The sequence below is a fragment of the Protomyctophum bolini genome (assembly GCF_963924005.1).
Source record: "Protomyctophum bolini genome assembly, chromosome: 20".
Lineage (NCBI taxonomy): Eukaryota > Metazoa > Chordata > Actinopteri > Myctophiformes > Myctophidae > Protomyctophum > Protomyctophum bolini.
This window is the reverse complement of record NC_137881.1, coordinates 24,069,143-24,082,499: the sequence shown is the minus strand read 5'-3', so window position 1 is coordinate 24,082,499 and position 13,357 is coordinate 24,069,143. Positions and strand designations below refer to the sequence as shown.

The window sequence follows — 13,357 nt, the reverse complement described above, 5'->3', positions numbered from 1 at the left end:
AACCGAACATCAATCACTTTCCTAGTTCACTCAAATCACCAATACAGGATCCTTTAGGAATTAATCGTACACAGTACACACCACTACAATCAATCATTCATGATAGCACTATGGCTTAATTAAACAAAACACTCGGTGACATGCTGTCTGTCGTCACTCAAATACACTGGCACACGCGCGCACACACTTGTGCACATGCACGCGCGCACACACACGCGCAGGCATGCAAGTTTGGAACTGAAGAGGGGAAGGGATTATACAAAGTAGGGAGTTACATATATGACATCACGAGTAGCACCAAATCAGTTGGCCTGTTGTGAGGCCACTGTACATAAAAACCCAAATATGATGAGAATGCCTGATTGTTCGTGCACATGTGCACACACACACACACACACACACACACACTAAGGGAATAAATTGCTTGCAGGTCTGGATAATTCAGTGTTGTGGTGATGTCATCCCCTGGTAAATGGAAAGGGGGGGGGGCAAGCAGAAATGTTGCCATTAATCCAACAACATACCATAATAAAATAATAATAATTATTATTATTATTATTAGCTAGAACTGCTGTAGCCTACTATTACATGCCTCACCATATGCCTCACAATACATTAGGGGGTGTAACGATACAGTAACTAGTTTTGCAATGCAAGCAATCAATTGTATCAATATACTAAGTAGGCTACGTGTGTGTTGTATTTAGCAATTTTTAGAAGACAAATTAAGAGAAGGATTTAATTACTTTTCCATTCCATATCGCTAAACTTGGTCTATAGATAAATGTGTGTATTCTGTGTTCATGTCAAGGTACGGGTTTGTCCATTATGTGTTCAAATATAATGTCCATGTATTTGCCAGAGAAACACTGTTTACTTATTCATATCCATATTAATTTTCCCCTGCACCATCTAAATGTTTCACACAGTTTTAATTTCTTACTGTATCAATTTTAAATAATTAAATTGTATCACCATAATGAACCAATACTTTCAATGTTCTCGTTGATCGTCGTTACACCCCTACAATACATGAAATATTAGCTATATGGAATTTTCACTTCCGGTTAATTTCCTTATAAGTATCTGTTGCTTAGCAACCAAGGACCATTGATTCGATGGCGAAGAGCGCCATAAACCACTGAAAAGACCACATGACCTAAATTTAAGTCATCAATTAATGTTGGATTACATTACATTTTGGTACCATGAGGGATGAAGTTTGAAATAAAACGTTTATCCACACTTGTTTTTTTATTCTATCACTGATCCTTTGGATAAACAGTGTTCTATGTTGCTTGCTTCTATAGTTTATTGTATTTACTGTGTTTAACTTGTTTTTTGATTGTTTGATTATTAATTGTTTTGTCTAACAATCATTTTTATTGTACAAAAATCTCCATTCGCTCTCTCACCTCTCCTATTGGTCGTGGAGGTCATGTGACTGCTCTCAGCTCTCCTATTGGTCAGGGAGGTCCCGGCGAGATGGATCTTCTGGCCAACACCTCGTTGACCTCCAACCCTGTAGCTCCCTGAAAACACACACGCAGGCACGCATCATACTAGAACAGTGCCTGTTGGGGTGATCAGGTGTGATCAAGCCTAATAAAGGGCGAAGTCGTGCATCGTTATGATGTCAGAACATCATTGTGATGTCAGACCAGGCCAGCTCCATTCATGCAGATCATATATGGAGTTCTTTATCAGGCATGCCCAAATATGGAGTCTATGCAGATGTCAGAACAGGGCAGCTCCATATATGGAGCCTGGGCCGAATCGACACCGGACACTACACGCCCTGTGGGGGTGTGGAACGCGTGAAGTCGGTGGGGCGAACGGTTCTCGAGTTACGTGGATTACAGACGTACAGAGACTTGGTGAATTTGGTGCATTTATAGATAAATGCTCTGAAACACAGATGCGAGTTTTTGTGGGGTCAAACGTGAAGTTGATCCCCTTCCCCTATTGGCTCATACTAGGACATACTGTAACGTATTCGTAGGCAGAATAATTTGGTGCATAACATATGATGTAAGTAAGTATTGATAAAAGTATTAACACATTGATACCTGGCAATCAATGTGTTAATACTTCTCATTGTTTGAAATGCATTTTCTTAAATGGATAGATCCACCTTGGAGGGACCTTCATACTATCATACAAAACAAACCGTGTGGACAGTCCCAACCATTTAAAACGAACCTGCCATTGTTTGTTCCACAACAACAACAATGCTGCCAAAACCCTGAGCGTGTGCGCCAACATCTCCTTTACAAGTGAACAATGAAAATCGATCGCACACACTTCCATTAACCAAATGTCCTGGAGTACAATGGCAGTGTGTGTGTGCGACTGTGTGTGCGACTGTGCGTGCGTGCGTGCGCGCACGTGTGCGTGAATGTGCGCACGCGTGTGCGTGAATGTGCGCACGCGTGTGCGTGAATGTGCGCACGCGTGTGCGTAAATGCGCCGTCGCATGTGAAAATCTTTACTGGCCGGCAGGCTGAGCCAATGGAAGACAATAACGTCATTACAAGTGACTGACAACAGCGAACAGTTACAGTGGTTGAAAAAGTAATACATTGTTTTACTTAAGTAAAAGTGTCAATACTGCAATATAGAAATACTTGAGTATTCACTGTGCAGAATGTCCCATTTCAAGTTTCAAATGTACTGTATACAAATCTTTTGAAAATAGCAGATCTACAAGCTCACAATATGTCACATTGCGATGCATTGTGAGCTTGTAGATCAGCTATTTTCAAATATATAAAATATATACAAGGCTGATGTGGTTAATGTATGTTTTGTGTGCGTGCGTGCCTGTGTGCGTGCCTGTGTGCGTGCCTGTGTGTGTGTGCTTGCCTGTGTGCGTGCCTGTGTGCGTGACTGCGTGCGTGCGTGCCTGTGTGTGTGCCTGTGTGTGTGCCTGCATGCGTGCCTGTGTGTGTGCATGTGTGCGTGCGTGCCTGTGTGCGTGCCTGTGTGCGTGCCTGTGTGCGTGCCTGCGTGCGTGCCTGCGTGCGTGCCTGTGTGCGTGCCTGTGTGTGCGCCTGTGTGTGTGCCTGCGTGCGTGCCTGTGTGTGTGCCTGTGTGTGTGCCTGCGTGCGTGCCTGTGTGCGTGCCTGCGTGCGTGCCTGTGTGCGTGCCTGTGTGTGTGCCTGCGTGCGTGCCTGTGTGCGTGCCTGTGTGCGTGGCTGCGTGCCTGTGTGCGTGCCTGTGTGCGTGCCTGTGTGTGTGCCTGCGTGCGTGCCTGTGTGCGTGCCTGTGTGCGTGCCTGCGTGCGTTGGACATTACTCACGTAGTTCAGTCGGAGCATGGCCTTCGGTGTGGTCAGCAGTCCACGGACACGTTCATGGACCTGGGACCACTGGTCCTGAGGAGCTGACCTGTGGTAGAGTAACCCCCAAAACACAAAGTCAACGATGGACTCCGATGCTGAGCAGTTGAGACGAAGTCCACAACAATTATCCATAATGTACCTGTATACATTATGAGTAAGGGATCAGGACAGATAGGCCATTTCTTCATATCAACTGCTCAGGAATATTACAGTAAGAAAGAAAAAGTGCAGTATCTAGGTATTAGGTCAAAACGTCCGTTATTTCAGCTGTCCCATAGCCTGGGGGGATGTGATGCTCCGATTGGTTCAGAAACGTACAGGCTTCCGTTTCAGAATGAAACTTCAAAAATGCCATTTAACTACGTCTTTAAAGACGTTTATACCAGTATGTGTTGAGTGAGGTGGTGAGGGGTGGTACTGACCCGTTATGCATGTCCCTATCGGACCGCCACATCGCTGACGAGCTACGGACTTGTGGGTAGTCGTCCAAGTTGTCCGAGGAGCTGGAGGTCCCGCCCACCTGCAGACGACATCAGAAATGACACGGTGCGAGGTTGGGGGGAATCGAACCAAGGCCTCCCTGAGTCCCCGTCTCAGGGCGGACACTCTAAACGATACCACAAGGCCACTGTGCTGCTGCAACAGCAGTGACAACATACAAATTGTGTGTGTGGGGAGGAATACATTTAACCTGACCCCGCCACAGACACTTGCTTCACAATCACATTTGTTTCACAGCGTAGCCCAATCAAGCTACTTGGCAGGTGATTGGATTGAATAACCAGTGAGGAGATCCTGTATAGGAATCTTGTTCTTTGGTTGACTTTGTTGGTGGCCATTTTATCACCGGGAAAGATTTGCCTCACGTTTGAAATCACTACTATTACCGCTATACTTACTTACTACTAACTACTATACCACCGCTACTGCTGTTACTATTACTACCGCTAAATATTAGCTATTATTATTACTTCCATCGCTTTCAACTCCAAACAACAACACTAGTAAAAAAGTTCTTCTTTCTGCTTCGTGGGAGCGGATCGGATGGCTGTGGGATGCCCGTCTGTCGCGCATGAAAAGGTTTGAGAACCAATGATATAAGGAACAGATATCAGTTCCACATCTGTTGATCTAAAAAATAAAAAAAGGAGGAAAAATAAAATGAATTAATCTTACCACACCATTGGTGGGGGATGAGTATCTCCCTGTGTAGCCAAAAGGAGGGAGAAAACAAATTCAGACGGATTCATATTTATACACATGCTGCATATTGTTCTTATACCTTTTGGGTTTTTGTCATAAATTAACACCCTACTTGATCACACTGCAGCGTCACACAAAATAATCAAAAGTAGCAGATCTACAAGTTGTAAACGTGTCGCTTTGCGTGAATAAATGGGCAGCCTATAGCCTACCTGCTGCAGATGGAGCCATGCTGGGTGAGGGGGATCTCCGGGCCGCCGGCCAAGACTCCAACATCTACATAGAGGAGAACAACATTTGACATGACATGCGTTCATTCATTTATGCAGCGGAGGAATGGGATTGATTGACAGTGTGACACGATGGCTATCCATCTCCATATCTCTCTCCCATCTGGAGTCTTTGGAGGAGGCATTTATTTTACCTGGCGAGGGGGGGGTCCGGGGTCAGAGGCGGTGGACCTGTCCCAGCTGAAGGGGGAGGGGCTCCGAGTGGAGGAGGAGCCCCCCAGGTTGAGCCGGGCCAGGCGCTCCTCCGTGTCCCCCTGGTGGTAGCTGGTGGTGAAGTCGAGGTAAAAGAAATATGTTTAAATGGGAAATTCTACAGCAGATAAAAACACAGTACACGCAGTAAAACATACACATAAACAAGCTCATATATACGTATATTATCACAAGATCCAGATGGTATTACAGTTTAAATATAAAGTGTAACTGTATATATACAGTACAACCAAAGTGCACCAAGTGAGCTTTTTGGTGCACTTATGAGCTACAGAGAAGAAGCATGAGGGGGGAAGGGGGGGGGGGGGGGGGTTGAGGGTACATTATGGTTCCACTTAGTGCTAAAATAAATAGACAAATAGAAATATAAAGGGAACCTTGACATATTTGTTTATTTTAAAATTGTATAAATAGGGGTATGACCAGATAAGCTTAGGCTTCATTCCTACTCCTTTTCGAGCAATTGTACTACAGTATATTTTGTTTTGCCTTTGTTTGTTTTTTTCTTTGAATGTATTATTGTATATTTTGTATTTTTATTGTCATTTTATTTAAAAGAGTTCAAACAGCATCTATCTATACCTCCTCCTGCTGCTTTCCTTGATGATGGCACGAATGGTATGAATGATAATTCGTACCTATTGTTTTTAGATGCAGCCAGGGGCCATTGTCCGGAAGGCAAGAATTCATATTCCTGGTTTAGCGGGTGACAGAGCCATATAGCTGAGAGAGTTGCGCCATTGAGGGGTCAGAAAACAGCGCTCGAGCGCTGTTCCTTCATGCAGCCCCGGAGTGTGACAAGCTGGAGTTTGAAATACATTGTTTTCAACAAGGGCTGCGCAACTGTTTTAAAGTATTGCACAGTGACAACTAAAGTCTATCTAAAATAAAGGAATTTAAGATCATTAAAGCTTAATTGTCACTCTTCGCCTAGCACTTCGTCAATAGAAGTCTATGTAGAATTGGACTGGCCCGACAAAGTGTCGTATTTAAAAGGCTCTGGGGGGTGAGAGGTGTCTTCTCTCATACGTAGATGATGCTTTTTTGAGCACTTGCTCGTCATATATGACTGAGACAGCTGAACTTTACCTTCTTTACTTTACTTTCTTCTGTCTAACGCCAAGGTCACCATACCTGAGCGGGGACAGGGAGCGGGACCTGGGCTGAGAGGAGGAGGAGTGGCGTCCCACTCTGACCGTCGTCCGTCCACCGAGTCGTCTTCTCTCGGCCGTGCGTGAGCGCGCCGTCGTGGCCCGCTGAGGACAGTGAGGGGACGCCGTCCTGGGCCGCCGGGGCCTCCTCGCGCGCCTCCTCGGCGGCGTTGACACGGGCCTCTGCAAACAAATGTATACGGAGTCGTTTGTCATGCACCCGTCCATCCATATACCTATCTTCATATCATTTGTCCTCACTAATGTTCATTCATGATGAAATAGCAAAAGAAAATAATATCTACTCTGTGTCTCATAGGGGCTGTGGGCAGTTCAGAAACAAGGTTTTTGGTAAATGGTGCATTTATATAGCACTTTTTATCCAAAGTGCTTTAATGCACATTCACCGATTCACACACACATTCATACACCGATGGCGGAAGAAACCACGCAATTAGGGGTTCATTGTCTTGTTCATTGTCGACACCGACTCTGGAGGAGCCCGGGATCGAACTGGGAACCATCCGGCTGTTCCGGAACTCTACCCCTGAGCCACTGCCGCCCCACAGTGTTTGTCACACTGCGGTGTGATAATTCTACAGTGTGGACACTGTGGTGTGGACATATACTCTGGTGTCTACGCAGGTTGTGCAAGTGGCTCCTGTCACACTGTTGGCAGCGGTCCGTGTGGACACGTCGGTGCACCTTCAGGTAGTCCGTCCGACCGAAGCTCCTGTCACATTGTGGACAGCGGAAGGGCTTCTCTCCGGTGTGCAAGCGTGCGTGCGTCTTCAGGTGGCTCATCTGACTGAAACTCTTGTCACATCGATTACAGTGGAAGGGTTTCTGTTTTTTCTCCGGTATGGACATGTTGGCGCACAGTTCACAGACGTGGATTTTCGTTCCTGTGTAAGTCAGCGGTCGGCGGGCCTTTACTTCTGGCCGCTGAGGGGATCTGTGCCATTCGTTATCATTTGGCAGAAGAGGTCATTGTGGCTGCTCTTCGTGTGTTTTTGGAGAACGACCCGAGACATCACTACAGCATTATGTCTCACCTCGTCTCATCTACCGTGCGTATCTAAGAATCAGATTAAGTGGAGCTGGATGAGTTACAGTATCTGTGTCTTTCCATCCCTGTCACTCTCCATCTCCTGTGTCCGTTTATCTCAGTGTCTCTGCTTTTCAATCGAACCCTCGTCTTTCCTCCTCTCCGTCTCTCACGTTCCCTTTGAGAAATCTAACACACGTATGAGGTGGAGGTTTACGGTCATTTTCACAGTTTTTCAGACCGTAATGTGCTGTGACGTCACTAACGAAACATGCTACGATTTGTGCAGGCACCGTCGCAGTTTGTGCAAGTGTAGCAGAGTGGCTCACAGCCTCAGGCCTTAGCCTAAACAAAAGTCTAGTATCTCTTTTGGGAATTATGCATTTCAGATGCCCTGACCAAGGCTGTTGTAATGGAACCGACCCATGCCCTACGAGGGCAAGTCAATAATCTGCGCCTGAACCGGCTCTGTTAATATACACTATACAGTAGACCTACCCTTATCATGGAGACATTGGGATTGATATAAATGACTGTATACAGTAAGCCTACCCTTATCATCGGGGCGTTGGGGTGAACGTTGGTCTCCGTGTCCGCTGAACACTCGCTGATGGTGGTTTTAGTGGAGAACTCCAGCCTTGGAGCAATGCCCTGCAACGCAAAACCATCAGTCCATTTGGTTTGCATAGAGCATATGTCATACGGGGTTCATACGTGGGTTAGACATACCAACAGCCCGACAGGCCTTCATGGTGGTTATGTTAGGCTATATGCTACGCTGCGTTACGTACAGGAAAGTATGGCGCGCGGACCATCAGGACCTCCCTCTCTCCTCCGGAGAAGCACGGAACCAGTCTGGGTTCTGGGAACAGGAAACTGCGAGCGTCCTCCACGAAACAGGCCAGAGCCTCGCCCCCTGGTGGTGGGAACACACACAAGCATTGTGAACATTATGAAATAAATGGTAACGTTTCCAGCCAAAGCCGGGTGGGAGGGGGGGGGGTTTGCAGATCGAATATGATTATGTTGGGGCGTCCGCAGTTCAAATTAAACAGTCATACATTAAAGGTTGAGAACCACTGTGTTAGACCATGTAAAAACATTCATATATCGTACCTGGAGGTATGAGCTGGACCAGTTCCACCTTCACCGTCTCATCTTAAAAACAGAAAAACACGTTTACAAAAGTACAACAATACCACTTCAAATACTTCAAAACCACTTCAAATATACAGTTTACAAAAGTACAACAATACCACGCTACAAATACTTCAAAACCACTTCAATACAGTTAATAACAAAAGTACAACAATACCATGCTACAAATAGATGACCAAACCTTTTTCAAGGTGATACCGCAGATGTCTATAAATAGTTAAAGCTGCTCTAAGAAATAACGCATTACATTATTGCTCTAATTATGTAGATTAGAAACATCATTATAATGCCTCAGGATTTAAATATTCTATCAAATGTATTTAAGGCGTATTTGTATAAACGCCACACTACTCGAATGGCAGTTGTTAGTAGGAATAAACAATAGGAATAAACACAGAAGCCCCCGGGAGGAAGTGGATTAAGAAAGGGGAGGAGCCAAACAGAGTGCATGTTACTTACTACACAAAAAAAACAAAAAAATGAATGGGTTCCCAGATTGGGATTTGGGAACCAAATGGACCCTAACTTGGAGTGTACAAATGGAACCATAATATACAGTATCTTTGCTTTTTTCTTTTGACGTGTTTCTTCACCATGTTTTCTTTCCCTTTTTTCATTCCTAAAAAGAACAAATGATGGAGCTTGCACAAAAAGGGTTTTTACCCACCTCCACCACACTCGGAGGTAAATTAACAGGGTAGATTTGGGGCCTCAGAAATTGAGATTGTATAAAATGGGGTTGGTCTGTGGCCTAATATGTATGGTCTCTGTCGGGTGGAAACCTCATCAATTATGTCCAAAGTTGTTACTTTTCAGCATCCCAATTAAAAACATGGCAAAAGTAGCATATCTACGGAGCGAAGCAAGCTTTTAAATCAGCTACTTTTGATGCTCTTGTGTGATGCTGTAGTAAGATCAAGTACGCCAGTACGGCATTGATTTACGAAAAAGCACAAAGAGTTAGAATATGATGATATCACAATGAAAAGGGTTGAAACGTACACTCCAGCATAAGAGCGATGTCTCCAGGGTCCACAGCATGTGTGAATATCTGGAGGGGAGAAACAGAAAGAGGGAATACGTTTCACTTCATGGCTGCGTGCTGTACATATCTTGTATGGGGTCCCTGATACAAAATATCATCAGATTGGGGGGCTACACGGCCAATTAATGCATATTAATTTGGGGGTAGTCTCTCGATCTCGTCATCTAATTCAAAGAAGGTGCTGTTGTTTGCCAATGGGTTCTCAGATTGATTAGGAGATGAAAAATGTTTGAGGATCTCTGCTGAATGTCATGACGACAGCATTCCACTTTCCATCTGTACGGGGTCATATATGTTCCCCAGGTTAGGCTTCTGGTTTAAGGACTTCAGTGTTTTGTACTATACAATTGTATGTATAAGTACAGAACAAAGAATGTTTGAGTCTGAACAATTATGTTTTAGTTTATTTTATGCCAGTGTTAATTTTTAGTTGGCTAAGACTAGATAGTTTAAGTAGCCTATAGGCAGGCCTAAAGTTCAATGGATTGTTCAAAGTCTGAGCTCAGAATTTGCTACTAAAAGTAACACTAAAAGACTAAGTTGCTAAAATACATTGGCTTTTTTAGTCTTACTAGAATTACTCAAATTACTAGGTTAGGTTTCTGGTTTAGGTTTAGGTTTATTCTAAGTGGGGAACAAAGAACCTTTGGTGGTTTATGAGACAATGAGCCCTGGCACAGACGTCATACTCCAGTTTTAGGCGATATGGTGACCACCGAAAACTACAACATCACGTCCCTGAGCCACGTCACTGAGCCGCAGTAAGCGACTCACCGCTCAGCGCTCACTCAAATACATCGCTCTTGTTTCTACTAACCACCGTGGTCACCTTATCACCTGAAACTGGAGTATGAATAGGCCATAAAAGCCCCACCACAATTATGTTCAACTGCAAAATGATCTACAGTGAACATACAGTATTGGCTACACGTTCACCCTATTAATGATAATTACATACGTGCATCTCAACAGGCTTTTAGAAGCTTTTTAAATGGCGTTATATAAATGCACCCTTTACCATTTATGCATTGTTTTTGTATTGTGAATTATGGAGCCCTCGACCTATAGGAATTTGTCATCCTTGTGTCAATAAATACATCTGTGGAATCTTGAAGCTCTTTTACCTTTTCGAAGGTCATCTTCTCGTAGAAGAGCAGCGGGAAGATGGCGGGCAGCCACTCCGACCGGCGGTACTGACCCAGGAGGCACATGCTCAGGTACACATCGTCCCTGGACTGCAGATACACGCCTGGACATGACACCTGAGAGGGGGGGGGGGTCACACGTAAAGGATCTGCTGTTTTCAAATGGCCGAAATGTATGTCGGGCTGAAGTGGTTACTGTATGATTTGTAATAATAATAATACAAAAAAAGGACAATATTTGGATCCAAGATGTAGTGGAGTAGAAGACAAGTAAAAGTATTGGAAATTGGAAATACTCAAGTAAAGTACAAATACAGTGCTTAATATAATGAGTTACTTTCCACCAACTGCAAGTCACAACCCAACTCTGGGTGTATGTGTGAATTCTATAGAACGTTAGGTTTGTTATTTCACGTCTTTGCTTTTTTCCTATATTAAAAATGCCTAGTATGAAGGAAAAAAAAAAGTAAATTCAATCTACTAAGAGGCTTAGTTGCATTTGCAGAGGCAGGGTTAATACAATCTTAATAGTGGATATCAGTTAGATTTTGGTGGCATCTTTGTTTGTCAGACTACAGTACCATTACCTTTGTGTCTTTTCTAGACTAAACAGAATGCTATAGAACACTAGTGGATTTCAACCAGGAGTCCTTGAGGGCTTACAGGTCATCCCCAGTTAATTAAACTTAAATAATGGAGCGGTGGTAACCAAATGGACCCTTATAGATATTTAACTCTCAATGGTCAAATTATTGTCAAACATTTGCATTACTTAATTTACTAGAAGTACACACAATTAGAGAACGCAGAATAATTTATTTTGATCAATGTGCCTGCTATCTTTCCTATCAATATTCCTTTTCCATCAATACAGCATGGAATTGTGGACATCTTATGTCCACAATTATCTTAACAAAAAACGTTTGGGTCTGAGAGGCTTAATGTCATCAAACGGTGGTCTGTCATGGCTTAAATGCAGAATAAATAATGGACCTTGACATGACAATGGTTGAAAACCACTGCTAGTGGAGCAGTGTAAAAAAGAAGAAAGAAAAAAAAACATGCCGAATTAAATATGTCTTACCGCCCTGAATTTTACATCAACCACCACTCTCAAGGCTTTTCTCGGCATTGTTAAGGCACTAACGTATATTTTAAACTATTCTTGGCCGGTGGATAGACTCCCCCTCACGTTTGGATGTTGCCATGGATACCAAAACATCCGGTAGTATCATAGTATCATGCGCTGCAGACATGAATGGTCCATGATGGATTCACTATGATTCACTCTCAGGAGCATGCTGTTGGCGCCCTCCTGTGGTGAATATAGGTAAACACACTAAAGTCCTGCTAAAGTGAAATGTAGCCTCTATCTCCTGAGCAGTGGTGGAATTGGTACTTACTACTTAAGTAAAAGTATCAATACTGCAAAGTAGACATACTTACGTGACAAGTAGGCTAAAAGCCTGGAATTCTAAATGTACTTGAGTAAACGTACAAAAGTATTGGTATCAAAATATAAAAAGGTTAAAGTATTCATTATGCAGATTGCAGAATGTCCCATATCAGAAGTTTTCACATGTATAAAAGATCATTTGAAAATAGCAGATCTACAAGGTCAATCGCACCGTGGTGTCCGTGACACTCTGTCACTGTAGATCGTCTAACGGCCGAAATGTATATAGGGCTGAAGTGGGGAATGTTTGTTTTGTAAAAACAATTAATAATTGTACTGGAGTAAAAGTACAATATTTGGACCTGCGATTTAGTGGATTAGAAGTCAAGTCCAAATACCTCAAAATTGTACTTAAGTAAATGTATTTAGTTAATTTCCACCACTGCTCCGGAGCACGGGGGCCACGCATAAATAATAAATGAATCCACAAAACGAGCATCACTTGTATCGTTTCTATTTCGTTCAACTTTGACCGCCCTCGTCACAGACCTATTATTATAATTCAGGGCTAGCTCTGTTTCTGCGTTGCAACCCAATGCGTTGTGAGCTTGTAGATCTGCTGTTTTTTGCATGAGATCTGGTGTAGAGTAGCCTGTGAGGCATACCATTTTTGGGTTCATGATCTGGTCGGGAGCAGATGGACTTACGGCATGTTGTAGTCACTGGTTTGTAGTCATCAGGCAGGAAACCAAGCGGGAATCAGAAGTACCCAACATTCCCTGTGATCGAGGGCACCAAAACAAAGCCACGACAAATAAAACAAACCATAAACCTGGTCTCAGAGTCTAAATCTGAAATGGTGGTCCGTGGCTCAAATGCCGAATAAACAATGGCCTTGATACGAAAAGGGTTGAAAAGCACTGCTTTAGATGGTTGGTGTCTTGCAGTGTTCTTTCTTCAGGTGGTACTTTTTTCTCCTTTTTTTTTACAATTTTGGTTGCTTGTGCTGTTGAGACAAAGCAAGTTGCAATGGGATGGGGAAAAACTATGCAATGCTGAATAATACCTCTAAATGAATAAAAAATATTTGAATGACTCACCATTCATACTCCGATTAAGACCTGGAATGCATCTGTGTCACAGTAGCGAACCATCATTTTATACTTGAGCACCACTGATATAGAAACATAGGTTTTTCAGAAAACGGTTAGGATTTAGAAGATATTTTGTAGAATCGGGTCTTCAGGGTTTAACAAATTAACACCTTTTTTGCTAAGGAGTTGCTAAGGTGTATAGACATCCTGGGAATAAAGACCATGGGGTGCTAAGAACGTGTATAGGCGTCCTTAGGTCTTTTTATGGATA

General features: G+C 43.5%; 1 protein-coding gene across 1 annotated transcript; it reads right to left on the bottom strand.

The window, feature by feature from the left end:
• Positions 1-1,412: 1,412 nt before the first annotated feature.
• spata6l (spermatogenesis associated 6-like) lies at positions 1,413-13,232 on the bottom strand. Its single transcript, XM_080791819.1, has 13 exons — positions 12,700-13,232; positions 10,576-10,713; positions 9,409-9,457; positions 8,365-8,406; positions 8,040-8,164; positions 7,801-7,899; positions 6,184-6,383; positions 4,971-5,100; positions 4,759-4,822; positions 4,520-4,548; positions 3,766-3,863; positions 3,302-3,389; positions 1,413-1,532 (listed from the first exon to the last, which is right to left on the bottom strand). Exons 2-13 carry the CDS (start codon positions 10,660-10,662, stop codon positions 1,467-1,469), a joined length of 1,077 nt encoding a protein of 358 aa, XP_080647945.1. The 5' UTR covers positions 10,663-10,713; positions 12,700-13,232; the 3' UTR covers positions 1,413-1,466.
• Between the last annotated feature and the right edge of the window lie 125 nt (positions 13,233-13,357).